General features: G+C 58.9%; 8 protein-coding genes across 8 annotated transcripts; 5 read left to right on the plus strand and 3 right to left on the minus strand.

Annotated features, from left to right (window-relative positions):
- Positions 1-971: 971 nt before the first annotated feature.
- Positions 972-2,932, plus strand: DCS_01169 (uncharacterized protein; the record flags this gene model as incomplete). The annotated part of the gene is made up of 4 exons (XM_040798504.1): positions 972-1,268; positions 1,427-1,855; positions 1,927-2,137; positions 2,202-2,932. The coding sequence occupies 4 exons, from the start codon at positions 972-974 to the stop codon at positions 2,930-2,932; spliced, it is 1,668 nt and encodes a 555-aa protein (XP_040659387.1).
- Positions 2,933-3,801: 869 nt separating this feature from the next.
- On the plus strand, positions 3,802-4,359 carry DCS_01170 (uncharacterized protein; the record flags this gene model as incomplete). The annotated part of the gene is made up of 1 exon (XM_040798505.1): positions 3,802-4,359. The coding sequence occupies one exon, from the start codon at positions 3,802-3,804 to the stop codon at positions 4,357-4,359; it is 558 nt and encodes a 185-aa protein (XP_040659388.1).
- A 1,140-nt stretch (positions 4,360-5,499) lies between these two features.
- DCS_01171 (DNAJ domain protein Cwf23) lies at positions 5,500-6,330 on the plus strand (the record flags this gene model as incomplete). Its single annotated transcript, XM_040798506.1, has 1 exon — positions 5,500-6,330. One exon carries the CDS (start codon positions 5,500-5,502, stop codon positions 6,328-6,330), a length of 831 nt encoding a protein of 276 aa, XP_040659389.1.
- A 309-nt stretch (positions 6,331-6,639) lies between these two features.
- On the minus strand, positions 6,640-7,770 carry DCS_01172 (uracil-5-carboxylate decarboxylase; the record flags this gene model as incomplete). Its single annotated transcript, XM_040798507.1, has 1 exon — positions 6,640-7,770. One exon carries the CDS (start codon positions 7,768-7,770, stop codon positions 6,640-6,642), a length of 1,131 nt encoding a protein of 376 aa, XP_040659390.1.
- A 967-nt stretch (positions 7,771-8,737) lies between these two features.
- Positions 8,738-10,537, plus strand: DCS_01173 (2OG-Fe oxygenase; the record flags this gene model as incomplete). The annotated part of the gene is made up of 5 exons (XM_040798508.1): positions 8,738-8,852; positions 9,053-9,327; positions 9,401-10,003; positions 10,098-10,324; positions 10,405-10,537. 5 exons carry the CDS (start codon positions 8,738-8,740, stop codon positions 10,535-10,537), a joined length of 1,353 nt encoding a protein of 450 aa, XP_040659391.1.
- Positions 10,538-12,630: 2,093 nt separating this feature from the next.
- DCS_01174 (uncharacterized protein) lies at positions 12,631-13,401 on the plus strand (the record flags this gene model as incomplete). The annotated part of the gene is made up of 3 exons (XM_040798509.1): positions 12,631-12,841; positions 12,915-13,265; positions 13,316-13,401. 3 exons carry the CDS (start codon positions 12,631-12,633, stop codon positions 13,399-13,401), a joined length of 648 nt encoding a protein of 215 aa, XP_040659392.1.
- A 246-nt stretch (positions 13,402-13,647) lies between these two features.
- Positions 13,648-15,254, minus strand: DCS_01175 (uncharacterized protein; the record flags this gene model as incomplete). Its single annotated transcript, XM_040798510.1, has 3 exons — positions 13,648-13,775; positions 13,859-14,679; positions 14,755-15,254. 3 exons carry the CDS (start codon positions 15,252-15,254, stop codon positions 13,648-13,650), a joined length of 1,449 nt encoding a protein of 482 aa, XP_040659393.1.
- Positions 15,255-15,701: 447 nt separating this feature from the next.
- On the minus strand, positions 15,702-20,115 carry DCS_01176 (SNF2-family ATP dependent chromatin remodeling factor snf21; the record flags this gene model as incomplete). Its single annotated transcript, XM_040798511.1, has 3 exons — positions 15,702-15,914; positions 15,974-19,945; positions 20,023-20,115. The coding sequence occupies 3 exons, from the start codon at positions 20,113-20,115 to the stop codon at positions 15,702-15,704; spliced, it is 4,278 nt and encodes a 1,425-aa protein (XP_040659394.1).
- Between the last annotated feature and the right edge of the window lie 5 nt (positions 20,116-20,120).

Here is a 20,120-nt window from a genome sequence, read left to right on the forward strand (position 1 = left end):
GCTTCGCTTTGGTCGGGCGCTTCTGGAAAGGCCTCGTAACCTTACCCATATGCCTGGAGTGGTGATTTCCCAACCGATGTGTGAGTGGTGGCGGCAAGTCGGCATGCTAGGAGGTCGTTGGCGGACCTTTGTTGCCGCCTGCGCTGTACGGAACAAGTACGGATGTGAACGTTGCAAGGGGTAATGCGCCGTAAGTCATTGTCTCACAGCGGGTTCGCCCGAGATCGGTTCGGCCGCTAGGCGCTCGTTGCCCGTACGTGTGCTACCAGCGTCAACTAGTGGCGATTGCCCCTCTATATTACCTCTGTGCGAGCAAGTCCCTGCTAAGACGTATTATTATGTAAAGCAAGTATGCACTGAGCAGCATGGAGACGTGCTGCTTAACATGGCAGCCGCCAAAGGTGTACAGTGCAGCAGTCCACAGTCCCACACTGGCTGGCCAGTGCACGACGATCTGTGCGTTGCAAAATCGACATCAACGCCCACCGAGGGAGGCCTCGACGCCGCATAGCTCTCACCCTCTTCATTACACATGCCGCTGGCTGACACCCTCATCCGTCCTGTGATTCCCATTTGCTCTCGACACCGATACAGACTCCAAAACCGATACAGACTCCAAAACCGATACAGGCACCGACACCGATACAGATACCGATACAGATTCCGACACCGACAATCGACATCTGAGGACGCGAGTAGCAGAGAAAAGAGACGAGGAGAGAAGACACGTGGAAAAGAGACAAGACGAGAAACGAAAAGGGGAGAAAAAACGGCGAAGGAAGAAAAGAAGAGGGAGGGGGGAAAAGAAAAGGGGGAGAACAGAGACGAGGAGAGGAGTGGAGTGGAGAGCAGAGGATTGCCCCTCTTGAAAGACGAATCCGTCCTCGGACACCACATCATGGACTGCGTCGACGCCATTGTCCAGGATAGAGCGGCAACAACAATACACTCCCTAGGAACGAGTAGGATCCATGGCCACTGGCAGACGTTGGTCCGAGCAGGAGCCGCCGTTGCGCGTCAAGAAGCGTCTGATTGTCTGCTGCGACGGCACCTGGATGAACAGCGACTACGGCTACGTCAAGCCGAGCCCGCTGAGCGGCAAAGGTGGTCTGCAGGTTCCATCCAACGTGACACGCATCTCGCGCTGCTTCAAGCGCCGGTGCGATGATGGGACCCTGCAGATCATCAACTACGAATCGGGTGTCGGCAGCGGGAGCAGTGTCCTCGACGGCATCCGGGGCGGCGTCTTTGGTGTTGGCCTGGCCGAGGTACGGTGGACGCACATGATCCTCCTCCTCCTCAGCTTCGTCCTTGTTGCGATTCCCGCCTTTGCCTTGCCCCCTTCTCCCTTGCCCCCTTTTCCCTTGCTTCTCCCTTCCCATCCCGAGCTTCGCACAGGACGCGGGCTGACGAGCGCCCTTCCCAGCGTGTGCGGGAAGCGTACGCCTACCTCTGCGCCAACTACACCGACGGCGACGAAATCTACCTCGTCGGCTTCTCCCGCGGCGCCTTCACCGTCCGCTCCGTCGCAGGCATGATCGGGAGCCTCGGCCTTCTCACCCGCCAGGGCGTCGAGCACTTCTATCCCATCTTCAAGGACATGCAGCACTGGATGGACGACCGCTACGAGGACCCCTTTCCCCGCTGCCCTTTTCCCAACAAGCCCAAGGGCAGGCGCGCAGCCGAAAGGTACCGCGAACGTCTCCTGAGGAGGGGGTTGACGCGAGTGGAGCAGAGGACCGGCGAGCTCATCACGATCAAGGCCGTGTGCGTCTGGGACACGGTCGGCAGCCTCGGCATCCCCCGCATCCCCTGGCTCGAAAAGTTGGGCATCCGACCCTCCAACGACGAATACGTCCCCCCACCCCCCTTCCATTCCCACCAGACGGACGGCCGGTCAATGCTGACATTCGGTGCACGTACAAGTGGCACGACACGGCGCTGTCGGACAGGATCGAGCATGCCTTTCAGGCGCTCGCCCTCGACGAGACGCGGTCGCCCTTCAGCCCCGCCGTGTGGGAGCGGCCGTGGAAGGTGAGGGTGCGCACCGACCTGCGTCAGGTTTGGTTTCCCGGAAATCACGGCAACTGCGGCGGCGGCTGGGACGATCAGGGCATGTCCGACGTGACGCTCGCTTGTACGTATCTCCTCGTCCCCGCACCCGTCGGACCGAGAAGCGCGACGCGATCCGAAGCTCACAGGCGCGGCCGCCTCAGGGATGATGGACCAAATGTCCAGCGTCGGCGTCGAGTTTGAACCTCTGGCGCTCCATCGCATCGTCCAGCAGTCGGTCGGCTTCTACACGAACCCACCTCGGCAGAGCGCGAAGCAGGGCCGACGGCGGCGAGCCAGGTGGGCCGTCGATGCCATTTACACGCGAAACCATCCAGTGCGCCCCTGGGCCCTCGGGGCCATCCAAAAAGCCTCGAACCTGCTCTACAGCTTCGCCGGCGAGGCGACGCGGACGCCGGGAATGTACCGCCAAGTCGATCCCGAGACACAGCTCCAAACGGGCAAGTTCCTGCAGCACACGAGCGAGAGCGTCCACAGCTCCGTCCGCGTCCGCTTGGCCTGCGAGGGGCTGGGTCTCAACGACGACTCTACCTGGACCTGCCAGGCACTCTCCGGCTGGCAGCTGGAGCGCGTCACCGTCATCACCAGCGAGCCTGCTCAGGCGCCCTGCCGGGGGGTCTACTGCGAGGACGACGGCGACCGCAAGCACGAGCTGGACAAGGTGGAGGAGCGCTGGATGTGGACATACGTCGGAGACGAGAGAGACGGCACCGACGGGATGGAAATGTGGGAGGAGCGACTCGGACCCTACGAGAGATTGCTGCTGGACCTCTCGGGCGGCGCGCCAAACGTGTACGAGTACGCCGGGAAGAGGATGGACAAGCAGAGGAGGCGGCGGCCGCGGTCGAGGGGCGGATGATTCTCGTCCACCAAGTGACAAACCAATCGACGGGCAGCACCATTCCCACCATGGTGGTGGACGAGGAAGGGTTCACGAGCGCTGCCACGTACCAGGCAGTCGGGCCACTCGACCAACAGGACCACGATGCGGTGGCACGGTAACAGCCTTTGGCGCGACCATCCATCCCTTGGTGCTATCCACGGGGACCTGGCCGACGCCCCAATGCTGGGCCGTGGGCCTCCTTCGGCCCGTCGTCAGTTTGTGCCGCGGCTTCCGGTGGCGTTGCGGGCACTAGCGGCGGCGGCCGAGACAACCCGCCTCACTTTGGCCCCGAGTGCCGTTCCGTGTGCCGCAAGCCTCTCGGACCGCATTCGGCCTCTGTACGAAAACGTCGGCCGCGACCGAGCAAAGCTTGCAAGCTTGCGTTCCGCCTTTCCCAGATCGCTCATCAGCTGCGTGCCTTTGCTCTCTTGTTCGAGATTGGTCGGTACGGACTGTTTGCCCTTCTCGTTTTCAGAACGGAATGGGGGTATGCCGAGCGAAATGCCGAAGCTAGCATTGATTGCCGACCCGAACCCAGCAGCTTCATCCTCAGTCCGGCGACATTCCGGCAACTCTGACGAAGCGTAGGCTAAATTGAAGAAGCCGATAGAGGATGATGACGCCATGCACCAAGCCTCCAGGCTGCCGACCGAGCACCGGAGCATGGAGGGAGTGTGTAGAAAAGGGACGGGTTACCTGTTCCTCTCTACCCTCCTTGTTTCGTCATCATCGTGCATGAACACGTACACCGCCCGTACAGATATCCACGACGCATTGAATCACACACCGTGCGAGAGCTGGTTCGTTGTTGAAACTCGTCGAAACAGCAGCCGGTCCAGGTAGCGATGCACAAGACGGTGCTCGCGATGCTCGGCGGCGCCGCCCTCGCGCTGGCGGCACCAGATGACGGGGACCCGCTGCATAACTGGTGCAACACCCTGAGCACCGACGACAGGGCCCAGACATGCTACTGCTCCGCCTTCTGGATGGCGGGGTACGCGAACGCCGACGTGCAGTTCAAGACGGATTGCCAGCTCGCTTCGATGAACAAGCTATTCGACGGCGCCGAATTGGCGCTCAAGTCCGGCCTGGACTCATTCATGTCGCCGGTGGATGCCGAATACAACGGCGGGCAGTGGACGCACAACATAACCATCGTCTTCACCGCCGTCAAAGACCGCGAATGGCCGACCGACTATCGCGTCGGCACACTTCGGGCCCTCCGTCGGGCATCGTACGAGAGCGCCCGGCTGGACGGCAACATGAAGTGGTATGTGCGTGAGTCGACGCAGTACTGGAACTGGACCCCCGACCAGTGCTGGCGGAATACCCAATGCGGATTCTTTAAAACCTGTGCCTTTTCGCAGGGCGGGTACCTCGACATCCTCGTCGACTGGGGATGATGGCGAGCACATGTGCGCATGACATCTCGTGGAGATGCGGAGTTCGAGGTGGAGGCATGGAGGAGGCATCATCGCCTCGTCCGAGTCCCACGTGCATACTCCAATGCTATTCATCCATGTCCATGGAATGGTTGAGGTGCGGTCCGCTGCTATAATATTGTAAGTAGAATGGTTGGGGTGCAGAGACACATCCCGTGAATATACTATCCACGCTCTTTTGCTGAGTATTGCGTCGATCGATCCCGTAATGATGGTGTTCATTCGTGTGTTCTATGATCCCGTTGCTCGCCTCCTCACAGTTTGTCTTGTTGCCTGATGCCGCCTCTTGGCTTCGGCTCTTGACTTTGGTTTGATGATTTTCCCGGGGCGGCCAGCAGCCATGGAGAGCAAGGAAACGGAAAACATGCTAGAATAGTGTCTTTGCATACACTTACATTCACGATGCCTTTTGCATTTGATTTATTCGATTTTGGTAAGGGAGGTTTTCCCGCTCGACGAGTCGCTGTTGCTGTCGCAACCCGTCATGCCTGAGGCTACCTTTGCCAACATGCCCATCGTGCCTGCCTCGACGTTTTAGTCAGTATGATGGCATGACTTCACTCTCAAGTGTTCGGCAGGAAAGAGGGAGATGACAATAAGTAGCCAATCATTCATGGAGTGAGGTGCCACATTTTACTCGGCTCCGATGAAGAGAGCAAATCGGCAGGCGCTGAACCTTGACACCTTCCACTTGACATGCACGCCCACGGCGCAGCAGGCGGAACCCGTGTGGATACTGGTTAGTAGAATATGAACATATGCTTACGGAGTACGGAGTAGAGAGTACTGTATTTTCACGGGTCCCCCCCCCCGGCGTCACGAGCAAGGGGTCGCGCTATCCCAATTCCAACCAATTACGGTACAGTATTACATTACTCCGTACCTCTTCATTTCCTGCAAAGCAGTCCGACTCCATGATGCACCATTTCCTCTACAGCTACGATCGTCTGCAAAACAAAAGCATCCGCGCCCTCATCGCCTGTTGACATCAAGCCCGATTCCAGGCCTCTGTCGCGGCCGTCTCTACCCCCGCCCCTTCGGCCAGCCGCCGTTTCCACCCCGATCCCACGGTAGCCGGTCGTCGGCCAAGGCACGCCCACCATGGCCGACGACGGCGCCAAGGACCTCGCCCGCTTCGCCGCCACCTACGCCGATGAGGATGTCGACCTCTACGACCTTCTCGGCGTCGACGCCCTCACCCCCAAGGAGGACATCCACCGCGCCTGGCGCAAGCGCTCCCTCAAGCACCACCCCGACAAGGCTGGTGCCGCCTTCGACGCGGCCACATGGGAATGCTTCGAGCGCGCCCGTGACATCCTCTCGGACCCTACCGCCCGCGCCGTCTACGACAATGCTTCCAAGGCCAAGCTTCTCCGCCGCCAGGAGCGCCAGGCGATGGAAAAGGAGGATAGGCGTTTCGCCGACGACCTCGAGGCCCGCGAGGCCGCCGCCGCCCGCCTGCGCGCCGAAGGAGAGCAGCGCGACAGGGAGGCCCTGCAGAGGGAGAGGGAGCGCCTCGCGGGCGTCCAGAGGAGGAGGGAGGAGGAGACGCGCCGGCAAGAGCTGGCCGCCCAGGAGGCCGAGGATCTAGCCGAGGCCAAGAGGCGGCTTCGCGAGAAGAAGGAAGAGAAGGCTCGGAGGCGCGAGGCCAAGGAGTCGATGAAGGCATCCATGAGCACCAGTAAAGCGTCAGGCCCGTCCAACGGCACCGTCAACGTCCCCGGCGACTACCTTTTTACGGCCGCCAAAGTCGACAAGAAGTACTGGGAGCTCGTCTGCGACAAGCTAAAGGCGGCCCAAACGGTCCGGAACCTACAAAGGACAGCAGCCTCGGCCTCGGAGCTGGAAGAGGCCGAGAGGGGGCTCGAGGAAGCCCGGAGATGGATACACGAGGCCGAAGGCAAATACGAGCGAGAAACAGCAGCGTTTTGACCATGGCGCCTACGGATCGCACATACGGACTATATAGAGTCAAATGTCTGTTGTTGCATTTGAAATGATACCCACCTTGTTCTTCTTCGCAGAGCCGACGTTACTGTCGGTCGGTTGGTTCATCGAATGCGAGATAATGTGACACCGTCACCAGTTCGCAGCACAGAAGGGAATTCGTACTGACTGCCCCTAGCCATCACCTTCTCCCTGTCCTACTGGAAGTCGCCTCGGCTTTCATCGTTCCGGTCTCGTGCGGGCCGGACGGGTATGTGAACATCCATACAATGTGCTGCTTGCATACGTCGACGCTCACGCCTGCTCCACCAAGTTCAGCACGCGGATGGCGTTCATTCCCATGGTAGCCGCGGCGCTTCCGACGCCGGCCTCGTTCGTCTTGGCCACGGCATCCGCGTTCAAGCTCACGCTCTCCCACAGGCCTTCTTCGCCCGTGACGAGGGGGGGGAAGAATGGATGATCGGTGCCAAACATGAGTCTGTCGCCGCCGCTCGCCTCCGTCGCCGCCTTCAGGCCGACTTCCGAGTATATGACGGCGTCGAGGTAGACCTGCTCCCGCAAGACGTCCCAGATGGTGCGCCGGCTCTTGGCGCCTTTCCCCTTGCCCGAAAGCAGGCCGTCGTGAAGGATGCAGCTCTCGATCCTGCCCGCGAGGAAGGGGAGGGTACCGCCGCTGTGGGCGAGAAGCATGCGCAGCTCGGGGACCTTGTCAAAGACGCCGGCGAGGTACATGCGCGCGACCGCAATGGTCGTCTCCATGGGGAAGCCGAGGGCGAGGGGGAGAACGTGACCGTACTCCTCGGCGCGCGGTCCCCAGACCTCGTTCGGCAGGCCGTAGTGAGGGTGCAAAAAGATGGTGAATTGGGCGGCCGCGACAGCCTCCAAGATGGGGAGCAGAGCCGGGTCGTCGAGCCCCTTTCCGAGGCCCGAGGTGCCCAGGATGATTCCGCGGCAGTATTTGAGGTCCCGGAGCTGCTTGATGGAAGCCAGGATCGTCTCGAGCGGCGCCGTCAGCGGCAAGGTGCCGAAGAAGAACAGGCGTCCGTGATGCTGGCGGCACATGTTGGAGAACTCTTCGTTCACCGACGCACCGATGGCGCCGGCATCGTCGGCATCGAGGAAGTCGAGCCAGGGATTCGCAAGCGAGATGACGGAAATATCAATCTTGTGCACGTCCATGAAGCGAATCTTTTGGTCGAGCGAGGTATACTGCGAGCTGAGCGGTCGGCCAGGCGGCCGAGTCGAGGGGTCCTTGAGGGCTTTTTCGAGGGACTCGACCTCGGATTCGAGAAGGATCAAGCGCCGTTCGGACGAGTGGGGAAAGGAGCGAACGATGGGTATGGTCGAGCGAGTTTCGAGGATCTTGATGTACGAGGGAGGGTACATGTGGGTGTGGACGTCGACGACGAAATTTTTGGGCACCATCGTGAACGCGGCTGTGCTGTCTCCTCGTCGGTTCGTCTTGTTTTTCCTTTGGGAATTACGATACGCCTTTTCCTCCAGAGCTCCAGATATGGTTCTCGGTAGTCGTTGCGGTGGAAGAGCGAAAGGGTGGGCGATGAAGGGGACTGATGGGCAAGGAAGGTCACTAGCTAGCCAGCTCACGGGCGGAGGCCGATGCAGGAACGGCGGATCTGACGGGTTGACGGAACACGCTTAAGCAAATTGGGCGATGCTGACTTGCCGAGCTTGACCAACAATCTTGCCATCTTTACTGCCGAGCTAGACAGAGGCGGAGCTGGACAGAGGGGGGAGCTGGATAGAGGGGGGGCTGGACAGGGAAGAAGAGGGGTTGAGGAGACAAACGAAGAGCGGAGGCGGGTCAGCGAGGACGTAAGCAGCCGTCCGACGCAGGTGCAGGCATGGCCAAGACCGGATGGGAAATGCAATGCGACGTCGAGAATGACGGCAGTCTGTAGCGTGGGGAATGCGGCATGCGTGATTGTAGATGTGCAACGTTCCGTGCGAGATATGATTTCCCTCGGTCGGCGCTTCCATTGGTCGTGTCAAAGGTGCCCTCCTGCGAGGTGAGTGAATATCAACATGTCAGTCCCTGCCTGGTGCGTTCTCGGTGTGTGTAGTTCCCTGGCTAGTAGGCATTACATGAAGACTGCCTACTGCCATCAACGTTGTAAATCAAAGTCCCGGCCATGCTGGAAGGGTTCGTATGGAAAGGCACTCTGTACGTGCACGCCAGGTATTGCTGATAGGCACCCACGGCGTGCTGTTAGTGAGTAATGGGTGCTAAGATTCTAGAGACCAGAGGTGTTGTTCGTAGGTCGCCAGGGCCCTTACGGTGCCAGCGGTATAGGTGTAAGCAGCTGCCTGTTGGTCCGTTGGTGGCCACAAACCGAGTGCCGGCGCGGGGTTGACCTGAAGTACGTCTTCCTCGATGCGGAAGGCGTCAGGCTCAGAGGGCCTGCCTACAACAGACGGTCTACCGTCCCACCCTGTTTGGATGCCGTTAGCGAGCCTGGCATGGGAAGGCAAGGTTCGACAGAGAGGTGGTGAGCGGTCTGATCTACCTAGCATAGCATCATGCCATCCATCCATCCATCCATCCTGTCCATCCATGCACATGCATAAAGACCATCCTCGCCCCCTACTGTGCCGCTCGCACGTCTCCGTCATTCATCGAAAGCATCCTCGTCGTCGTGTTCGTTCTGGAGGCGAGCCCGTATACTGCTGTGCTACCCATAGCTCGTAGTCGGCTCCTCATCGACCCCGCAGCATCGCTCCTCCTCTCAGCGTCTCTCTTCCTCTCAGCGTCTCTCCTCCTCTCAGCGTCTCTCCTCCTCTCAGGTCTCTCCTCCTCTCAGCGTCTCTCCTCCTCTCAGCGTCTCTCCTCCTCTCAGGTCTCTACTCCTCTCAGCATCTCTCCTCCTCTCAGGTCTCTCCTCCTCTCAGCGTCTCTCCTCCTCTCAGGTCTCTCCTCCTCTCAGCATGGCCGCTGCCGTGAGCAAGGAAGGGCTCGTCATCCCCGTGAGCTCTACCGCTGGTCCGGAATGCGGTCGAGTGCCGTTTCGGTTCTGTCTGACCCCCTTTTCCTCTCCAGCTCATCGACTACGCCAAGTTCGTCGACGGCACGCCCTCGGAGCGGGCCGCCACGGCCGACAGCATCCTCAAGGGATTCCAGACGGCCGGCTTCATCTACCTCAAGAACCACTCGATCCCGGCCGACGTGCTCGCCCACACCTTTGCCCGTTCCGCCGACTTCTTTGACCAGCCGCTCGACGACAAGCTCAAGCTCGGATGGACGACGGCCGCCGCCAACCGCGGCTACTCCTCGCCGGGACGCGAAAAGGTGACGCAGCTCAAGGACGGCAAGGACGTCGACAACCTCCGCAACGCCGCGCCGGACCTCAAGGAGAGCTACGAGATGGGCCGCGACTCGAACGCTCAGTTTGCGAACCCGTGGCCTGGCGAGGAGGGCAAGCTGAAGGGCTTCCGTGCCGATATGAAGGACTTCTTCGATCGGTGCAAGAGCATGCACCAGGAGGTCATGAGGGCCATCGGCTTGGGCATGGGGCTCGGCGAGGACTTTTTCAACACCTTCGTTGACGTCGGCGACAACACGCTGCGGCTGCTGCACTATCCTGCCGTCAAGGCCGACGTCTTCCGCATCAACCCCGGCCAGGTCCGAGCGGGAGAGCACAGTGTACGCCACATGCCGTCGCCCACAATCCTAGTCACTCGATCCCCGTGACACAATGCTCGTGCGCTCGCAACCTCGAGACTGACGCTCGCCGCAGGACTATGGCTCCATCACTCTTCTGTTCCAGGACAGCAGGGGCGGTCTCCAAGTCAAAAGTCCGACGGGCCATTTCGTCGATGCCACGCCCATCGAGGGTACTGTCGTCGTCAACGCCGGCGACTTGCTCGCCCGATGGAGCAACGACACCATCAAGAGCACCGTCCACCGAGTCGTGGAGCCCCCGCAGAAGGAGGGGGTCGAATACCCGCCCCGATACAGCATCGCGTACGTACACGCGCGCGTGAACAAAGACACGCATAACGGCCGCCTCGACGCATCGGACTCTCTGCTGACGGTTGGCCCAGGTACTTCTGCAACCCAAACTTTGCCTGCCATATTGAGACCCTTCCGGGCACGTATGCGTCGGAAGCGGAGAAAAAGTATGAAGGCATCAACAGTGGCCAGTATCTCATCCAGAGGTTGACGGCAACGTATTGACGTCAACGGATCGGTCGATACCCCCGAGTACGAAGAGTTGGCTGCGTGCGAAGGTTCGAAAGACGGTTTCATGACGACCATGCACATGCAGACAACTCTGTGGCGTGACCGGTGGCGTGGCATCCAGATGATTGGTACGCTTGCCGTTGCAGACGACGTAATGACCTTTTCTCCGTCACTGAGCGCGCTGTCGGCAACACAACAGCAAAGCACAGGCATGCGGTGTTATCAACCGCATCGTCGTGGAGGGGTGAGGTGAGGATGTCTTGAGGTTGGAATAGAAAAGTTTTGGAAAGTACGGAGTAGTGACGGATGTTTTCATCTAGCATGTTGCCATGATTCATATCGTCGTCTCAGATAGTCTTCCATCGTCACCCAGGGAGCACCGTCCCGGCAGCCGAGGAGGACTAATCACACCGCCAGCCGAACTCCGCTCCATTGTCTTATGTCACACTAATCATACGATTAGATGCATAGGGGCTCAGAATAGGTTTAGTCCGAGCAGACCCACAAGCGGCGCAACGCTTCTTGCCAGAAGCCACTGTGTCCAAGCAGGCCTACAGTGAGGAAAACGCTCATTAGAAAAAGGCCGTTATGGCCGCAATCTCTTTTGTAGGAATCAAGGCTATTTCATTTGTTGAGACGTATGCTCCTATTCGATAAAGCAACGTATAGTGTGACAGTTGTTAGCCCGGATGGTATAAGAACTCAGTAACTTCCACTGTTGAAAACAAAAAATAACTATTCGAAAAAAAAACCCAATAATTTAACTTACACAAATCTATCAAACAACCAAAGCAATTAAAGCAGACTTCCCTAACACGGAAAGCTAACTCAAGCATACAATGGATACAAGGAATAATATGTACGAGGTCCTCCCAAAGACCCAGAAGCTAGAGGTCCCAGAAGATTTGGTCCTTTGGCTAGACGTTTTAGAGAGCTATGCAAGCATTCGAAGAATGTGGGATATGATCGATCCGGAACAACCTGAGCAACCAACTGATACTGATAAATCACTGAGCCAAAGCACTGGACCATAGAAGAAGGCAAGAATATTTTACTTAATGATTTTCCCAGCATAACAATACAACAATTGCAACAATTCCTTGAAATAAATACTCGAATTGAAATAAACGAGCAGTCGATCTACCGTTCCAAACAGAAAAAGGAGCAGGAAATACGCCAATGGATTGCTGCAACTATACAACCAAGCGTATACAAGACAATAACGACAGAACTCAAAGAAAAAGATAAAGACTATTCAATTCGTATGCTTGTAAAAGAGATAAAGGAGCATTTTGCACCAACTGAGGAAACAATTATCGAGTATGCTCAACATAAATACCGAGCAGTACTTAAGGAAGCGGAACGCGCAAATATAAAGCCTACAACGTGGTATACGCATTGGAATAGTGCATACGCTGATGCAAAAAGACAAGGCATTCCTGAAGTTAATGGAGAACTAGCTATAGATGCCTTTCTAAAAGCTGTAGGTATCCGTTTTGCTCCAGAATGGGCTAGCCAGGTAAGTAGGGAGATAACCCAAGCACGGATCAAGGGTATCCAAACCGATACTCTAAAAACATATGCCGCTGAGTTTATATGTTATATTTCATTTGTTAAGACGTATGCTCCTATTCAATAAAGCTGTTATGGTATCGGGCTTAGCCCGATATAGGATACAAGATGGAGGGAACCAACGGACCCACTGGGGGAACGCACACAAACTAGAAGCCCTAACTGTCAAGTAGTTCTCCCTTCTTCAAGTCTTTTAATAAACATCATTGAGAGTCCTAGAGCAGTCGCCTAGCGACTCCGTAACAAAAGCAACGTATAGTGTGACATCTTACTTGCACTCGCCGCTCCAACTCCACCTGGCTGTTCGTTAGCCTCATCGCCCCACAGGCTGTCACAGGCCGCCACTGGTCAGGTACCGCACCCCGTACCCATGCTGAGCCAACTACCCACAAAGTTGCAACCTCAAACTGCAATACTTGGGCGGTCGAAACATCGACCTCTCCCCCCCCCCCCCCCTAAGCTTCTCTTCGCCCCCCTTCGTCTCGACAGAAACCACGACGAGGAAATCGTCAGCCATGGCTTCCGCTCCGGCCCCCAAGTCGTCGCTTCAGATGGGCTACCTCGTGCTCTACAACATCCTGTCGGCCACCGCATGGAGCGTCATCCTCGGCCGCACCGTCGCCCTCTGCGTCCTGCGCGGGCCCCAGGTCGTCTACGAAGACATCGGCGAGTGGACAAAATGGACCCAGACCGTGGCCATCGTGGAGATTCTGCATTCGCTTCTCGGTGCGCCCCCCCCTGGGCTTGGTACCCTTCGAAGACGAGGCGACTAACTTGCCGCTCCTCTACCCCGCCTCAGGTGTCGTTCGCGCTCCCGTCTTCACCACGCTCATGCAGGTGTCGTCGCGCCTCCTCCTCGTCTGGGCCATCGTCGACTCCTTCCCCTTCCTCGCCTTCTCGCCCTTCTACTCCTCAATGCTCATCGCCTGGTCCGTCACCGAGGTCATCCGCTACTCCTTCTTTGCCCTCAACTTGTCCGGCTTGCGGCCAGCATTCCTCACCTGGCTCCGCTACAACACCTTCTTCGTTCTTTATCCCGTCGGCATCTTCAGCGAGTGCTCTCTCATCTACATGGCCACGGTTCCTGCCGCCTTGCGCAATCCATTGGAGAAGGTGGCGCTATACGGTGTCCTGTTCATCTATGTGCCTGGTGAGTCAACGACCCGGACTCCGTCGTAGGTCTGTATGCTGATTCGTCAGGCGCCTACGTCCTGTACACCCACATGATGGCCCAGCGGAGAAAGGTGATGCGTGGCAGCAAGGCTCAGGGGGAGAAGGCGCAGTAAGCCGACGCGTGGATGGATGCACGTCAGGTCGTTTGATTCGACGTGTGGAACACACCTTAGGATACAGCATGTGAAGGAGCGAAGCGATATGATGCATTGCACGCAAACGCCTTATGATGACGCACATGTATGCACTCGACGGTTTGGTCAGGCAGGTGTCGAGGGGCGCGTGGGAATGGCAGGATCGCAGGAAGCGCATCGAGAGTACAGTGAGCGTAATTCAAACCACGTACTTGCCAGGTGCTTTTATTCTACTGGAGGCTCAACGTCTGAACTGCTTTCGTACCAGTCTCGACGCACCCACTGCGCAATAAACGCTGCAGCGTCGTCAGAGAGCTGGTCGTATCCGGGGTTTTCTCGAGGCTCAAACATGGCTGTCGTAATCATGTTCATGGTCAGCCGTGCGCAGTCACAGTGACGGGGAGTCATCCGGGGGTGAGGGTTGGTCAAGACTAACCCATGTGTGCCGACGTCTCGTCCGCCGCTTTGTCGTTGACGGCCTCCCTCCACTCGCCGGCGACCATCGACTTGGGTAGGTTGCAAAAGGTGCGCTTGCTGCCAAGAACGGTGCCGACGACGCCGGCCTGCTTGGTCGGAACGGCGCGACCGAGGCGTGTGTAGAGGTTGGCGAAGCCGACGTCGAGCTCGTCGCCGAGCCGCACCATGCACCTGACGCGCTTCTTGAGCTCCTCGGCGCGCGCGAGGCATCCGACGAACTCGAGGTGGGACGACGCCCACGAAAGGCCCGTCGTGATCTGGTCGCGGTTCACCCAAGCGGCCGCCGAGCCTGCCGCGACCGCCGCCGCTCCTCCTGCGTACATGGCCGCCTTGCCCCATCTTGCCCACGAAGACGACGGCGACGGCGAGGGCGTTGCGGCTTTCGCTGCACTGCTGCCGGCAGAGCCGCTGCCCCAGAGCGAGCCGCCGAGGCTGCCAAGCTGGGCAAACGTGGCAGCGGCCGACTGGTAGCTCTGATAGGTGCCCTCGGCATTGTGGGCGACGACGCCGGGCGAGATGCCCAGGAAGGGCGTGTCAAAGGCCAGAACGCCCTGGACGTAAGGGAACATGAGCTTGTTGAGCGTCGGCATCGCCTCGGCCTCCGGCTTCTGCACCCCATCCTCCGAGTAGATGGGCTGCTCAGAGGCGAGGCCGATGACCATCTCCGCCGCCACGATGCCGCCCATCGAGTGCCCAACGAGCACCGTCCTGACCGAGGGATCGACCGTCGGCGAGGGCGTGCCGGCGGTCACTTCCAAGTCGATGACTTTTTCCTCTAGCCTTCACCACCCACCGTCAGAATTCAGCAAACCGCGCCCGTCACGGGGTTGCAAGGGGGGGAGACCCGAATCTCACCAGTCTCGAAATCGGCTCACGCATTGCCCCAAGTCGCCTCGCGTCTCGTACTTGGGGTACACGAGCAGGCGCACCTCGAGCTTCGGCAGCTTCTGCGCGACGACGCCCCGAAGGTGCTCGGCGAAGGCGTAGTCGGCCCCAAACGTCGACTCGCCTCCTTTGAAGCCGTGGATGAAGCACAGGACCAGCGTCTTCTTCATGTTGCCGCCATCTAAGCCGCAGTAGGCATCAACGCGGCCGTGCCTGTTCGCGTCTTCGTCGGTTGAGTAGGAAGGCAATGTGTTGGGGTTGGTGGAGGTTGCAAACTTGTGCTCTTGGTTACTAGTTAATAGCCGCTTGCCAAATAGCACGATCGGTCGTTCGTGGTTCGCCGCTGACACATCAGCCACAACGCCATCCATCCGCAAAGAATGAGCACGGAGTACTGGGTTGTTCGAGTCGACCTTGGCCCCTTGCAAATTGATCGATCTCCTCGTCCTCTGTAGGTGCGGCAACTTCATTGCCTCGGCAATCCGTAAGTCATTTACCTTCAAAACGGGTTTGCATCAACGCTCCAATGACGCAACGGGCTGGCATCATCATTCGCTGGCACATCATCGCTGGCACATCATCGCAGCGTCTAACAAATACATTTTTGTCTCATCTACACCAACCGTTCGCTCTCTTTCTTGTTATTTCCTTGTCCGCGTTGCGTGGTATTTCGCTTCCTTTCGCCCGAGCCTCCCGACTCCTCTGATACATGTTGGATCAAGTAATCCTCTCGCCAAACGCCAGAGAAAGCAATGCATGCGTGCGCCATCACGTTGGACGCCTTCGTGTCATCATCACCCTGCTGAAGTCTCTGCCGGCACGAGCTCACCCGTACCTGCGCGTGCGAGGCCTTGCCTGCCGCCGCCTCGCCCGCCCCGGGCGCCGAGCCGGTCCCGTGGAGCGTCAACGCTCGTCCGTCAATCCTCGTCGCTTTGCGCGCTGGGCCTCGATCCGTTGGCTGCCGCCTCGCGAGCGCTGCTCGATATGATCTTGATCCTCGTCCCGCCGGGCTGCGGCGTGCCCCCGCTACCCGACGCCGCCGCGGATCCCTGCTTGCCGCCCCCTTCCTCGAGCTCCTGCAGTTCGCTGTGCGCCTCGAGCTCCTCGTCCAGCTTTGTGCTGAAGAACTCCTGCAAACAACAAGGTCAGCTGGTACCGTCACGCGCTCGGGTCGCTGTCTAACACTCACCGCCATCGTCTTGGCATCCTGGTACAGGATGCTCCCATCCTCGTTGTATGTCTGGCAGTTCCGTATCATGAGGTCAAAGTCCTTGCGCATGTCGCCGAGGCACGAGTACTCCTCCTTCTTGATACGCGTGTTGATGTTGTTCATGCAGATGGGCGTCTGGATGATCACGTAGTAGTCGGCGTAGTCGCGTTTCGGTGGTAGCTTGATGAACGGCCCAATGATCAGTCGTTTCCCGGCGTCCGATTCGTCATCCTCGGCCGGGGGTTCGATGTCGTCCACCTCGAGCGTCATCAACGCATCGTACAGCGTTCGCAGGCTCCTCTGCAGAGTGTCCCGCACACGGCCTGCCAGCTTCAAGTCGGCCGACGACGCGACCTTGCTCGGCCGCCCCTGCGGGCCACGTCGCTTCTTCGCCGGCGGCTCTTCATCCCCAGCCTCGGCCTTGCGCTTCTCGTTCTTGCCTCCCGGTTTGCGGCCCCGCTTCTTGGGCGTCTCCAACTCCTCCGTGCTCGCCCGGCTCGCCGAAGGCGACTGGTCTACCGAGTCCGTGGCGCCGGCCTTCTTCAGCCTGTTGGCTTCTCGCCTGTCCTTGCGCGCCTGCTTCCTGGCGGCGGCTGCCTCGGGCGAATCCTCGTCGTCGTCCACGGCCATAAGCCACTGCTCTTCCGTCAAGCCATCGTCGTACCGTACCTTGGTGCGCTCGCGAGCACCACGGCCGAGTATCAGGTCGTCCGCTTCCTCCTCCACCGGGTTGCCCTCGTTGAGATAAATGTCCGGCAGTTCTTCGTCCACCATCAGCCGCGGCTTGGCCTTGGCGCCGGCGATGGAGCCGTAGATCGTATCATTCGCCCGCTCCTCGTCCATCTTCTGGAAGACGGTGATCTCGTCGTCGCTTCGCGCAAGCATCATGTTCAGCTCCTCGTCCTCCATGTCGTCCTGCTCGCCGCTTTCCGCCATGTCCGCCGTCTCCAGGAGCGTTCGCAGCATCGCATCACGATCCGTCTCCGACGACTTGTTGTCGAAACGGCCGGCTTGAATGACCTTGCCGTCCATGTCCAGCTTGAACCTGGCACGCTCAAGAATCTTCTCCTCGACCGAGTTGGAGCTGATCAGACGCAAAATTCGCACCTCGTTCTTCTGGCCGATACGGTGGGCGCGGTCCTGCGCCTGCAAATCTTGGTGAGGATTCCAATCCGAATCGTAGATGATGACCGTATCGGCCGTCTGCAGGTTCAGACCCAGACCACCGGCGCGGGTCGACAGGAGGAACATGAAGTACTTGGAGTCGGGCGCGTTGAACTCTCGGAGCAGGTCCGACCGCTCATCCGACTTGGTCGTGCCGTCGAGGCGCAGGTACTCCATCTTCCTGTACCGCAGATAATCTTCCATAATGTCCATGATGGCCGTCATCTGGAAGAACATCAGCACCCGATGGCCCGTGGCCTGGTACTTGGGCAGGATGCGGTCGAGCAGCTCGAACTTGCCCGCCGTCCGCCACAGCAGGTCGTTGCTAACGCTCATCGGGTTCATGACGTTCTCGACCTCGTCGAAGACGAACGGGTGGTTGCACAGCTTTCGCAGCTGCATGATCATGTTGCTCAGGCCGCGCGCGTTCGTCTTGCCGCCCTTCCCGTCGCTCACGGCAATCTTGTTGTGCGTGACCATCTGCTTGTACAGCTTCGATTGCAGCGCCGAAAACTTGCACTTGATGACCTTCTCGGTCTTGTCGGGAAGATCCTTTTCCACATCCTTCTTCAGGCGACGCAGCAGGAACGGACGCAAGACCTTGTGGAGGCGGCGGATGACGAGAATCTGCTCTTCTTCCGTGAGCTCCATCTTGTCCTGGCCACCGGTGTTGGCGAATGGCGTGTTGAACCATTCGTCAAACGTCTTGACCGACTTGAAGATGTTGGGCAAGACGAAGTTGAGCATGGCCCACAGCTCGGACAGGTTGTTTTGCAGCGGGGTGCCGGTGAGGATGAGGCGGAAGCGGGTGTTGTAGTACTGAGAGATGGTCGCACTCAGCTTGGAGTTAGCATTCTTCATGCGATGACCCTCGTCGATGATCATGTGGAACCACTTGATCTTGCTGAGGATGGGGCGGTCCTTGATGATGTACTCGTACGTCGTCAGGAGTACCTGGAAGCGTCCTTGGCGAAGCTTCTCCTGCTGCTGCTTTCGTGCGTTCGGCGGGCCCTTGTAGACGATGCGTGCCACCGAGGGCGCCCACTTCTCGAACTCGAGATTCCAGTTGGTGAGGGTGCTGAGGGGAACGATGACGAGGTACGGACCACTCTGCTGCTTCCGCTCGATGAGGTAGGTGATCAAGCTGATGGTCTGGATGGTTTTGCCGAGACCCATCTCGTCGGCGAGGATGCCGTTGAGGTTGTTGTTGTAGAGCGAAATCATCCATTGCAAGCCCTTGATCTGGTACTCCTTGAGCGTACCGCCAACGAGAATGCTGGCTTGCTCGGTGACCTCTTCGCGGATGCGGTGGGCAACAGCATAGTAGTCGATCTTCTTGCTGCCCTCCTCGTCCTCGTCTTCGCTTTCCTCCTCGACAAAGTTTTCCATGTCATCACCGTACGTCTCAGCCGCCTGCCGCTGTTGGGCCTTGACGGACGAGGCCAGCTGGTGCAGGAAGCCATCGGTCTGCCTGAGCAGGTGGGTGATGCGCGTGTCCTTGGCCTGGTCCAGAAGCTTGAGGTACGCCTCTTCGTCGTTGGCCTTGAGGGCCTGCAGACGCTGCTTGGCCGTCCTCTCGATTCGCTTCTGCTCCTCCTTCTCGATGTTGAAGTGCTGGGCGTACATGAGCCTGGAGAGCTTGTGGGACTTGGTCTTTTGCGTGTTCGCGGCCTCGTGGATCTCAGCACGGTGGTGACAGATGGCCCGCAGGAACTCGACGTGCTTCTTCTTCTCTCTATTTTCACGAGCATCGCGCTGCTGCTTCTCCAGCTTCTCGGTGATGCGTGCCTCGCGCACATTCTGCTTCTTCATCCGACGGTACAGAGAGCGGTTGGTGGTCATGGCCAGGTTATTGTAGTGCATCATCTGACGACCAATCTTGTCTCGCAGCGCCCGCTGCTTAGCGTACAGACCCAGGCTCTTCATCTCGATGACGGCCTTGAGCTTGAGCGAGTCGTCCGGCTCCAGAGTCTCCTTTGTTGCGTCGACATGGGCGATGCTCGCCGGCAAGGCTTTGAGCTCCGAGTAGCGCTGGCTCATGCGGTTGAAGAGTACGACTTCTCTCTCGTACTGCAGGTGCTCGAAGTCGATGCCGGTGGGGAAGACACCGGGGATGAACCATCGGCTCTTGCGTTGGGCGTGCTCCTTGTACTTGATGGTCGGTCGAATCAGGCTCGAATCATAGGGGGACTTGACCGACTTGTAGACGTGAGGTTTGGGGGTAGAGGATTCGTCCGGAGGCGCCGCCTCGACGCCGGCCGTCGTCGCAGGCTTGGCGGCATCCTGACCGCCATGGGGTGCCTTCAGCGGGACGCCTTGGGTGGGTTCGGGGACGGGAGCTTGTCGACGCTGACGCTGGTTGAATATAGCCTGTTGCAGCTGGGCGGAGACGCCAGCATTCTTGCCGAGCAGTTTGAAAGCGTGGATCTGCTGTCTCAAAAGTGCCAGCTGCTGCTGGCTGAACTGGCTCGACGACGCGGCGACAGGCGATGGACCAGCGGCCGTCGGAAGATTCTGGTTCGAGGGGGCAGCGCCCGGCGCCGGACCGGAAGGCTGCGCCGACTGTGGTGTACCCTGCTGCGGCCGCCCAGCCTGCATACCATTCATGACACCATTGGGCCCGTTGAGCATCTGCTGCTGCTGCTGCTGCTGCTGTTGTTGTTGCAAGTACTGCTGTTGCTTCTGGCGCATGGTGTGCTGCTGTTGAAAGTTTTTCAAGAAATGGGAGGCCTTGATGTACTCGGGATCTGTCGGGGGCACGCCTTGCTCCTTCATGTGCCTCAGTTTCTGGACAGGCTCCGGTCAGCAACGGGCGGGCGGAAAGGGGGTCGGTTCGGGCAGCGGACGACGGAGCGTGGACTTACTCGGAAGACTTCTTCGGCCTGCTGCTTGGTCGCGCCGACAGCCATGGGCGCGCCCGAGAGCTGCACGGCTGCGGGGGTTTGCACCGACGCCATGGTAA

This window comes from Drechmeria coniospora, chromosome 01, assembly GCF_001625195.1.
Source record: "Drechmeria coniospora strain ARSEF 6962 chromosome 01, whole genome shotgun sequence".
Lineage (NCBI taxonomy): Eukaryota > Fungi > Ascomycota > Sordariomycetes > Hypocreales > Ophiocordycipitaceae > Drechmeria > Drechmeria coniospora.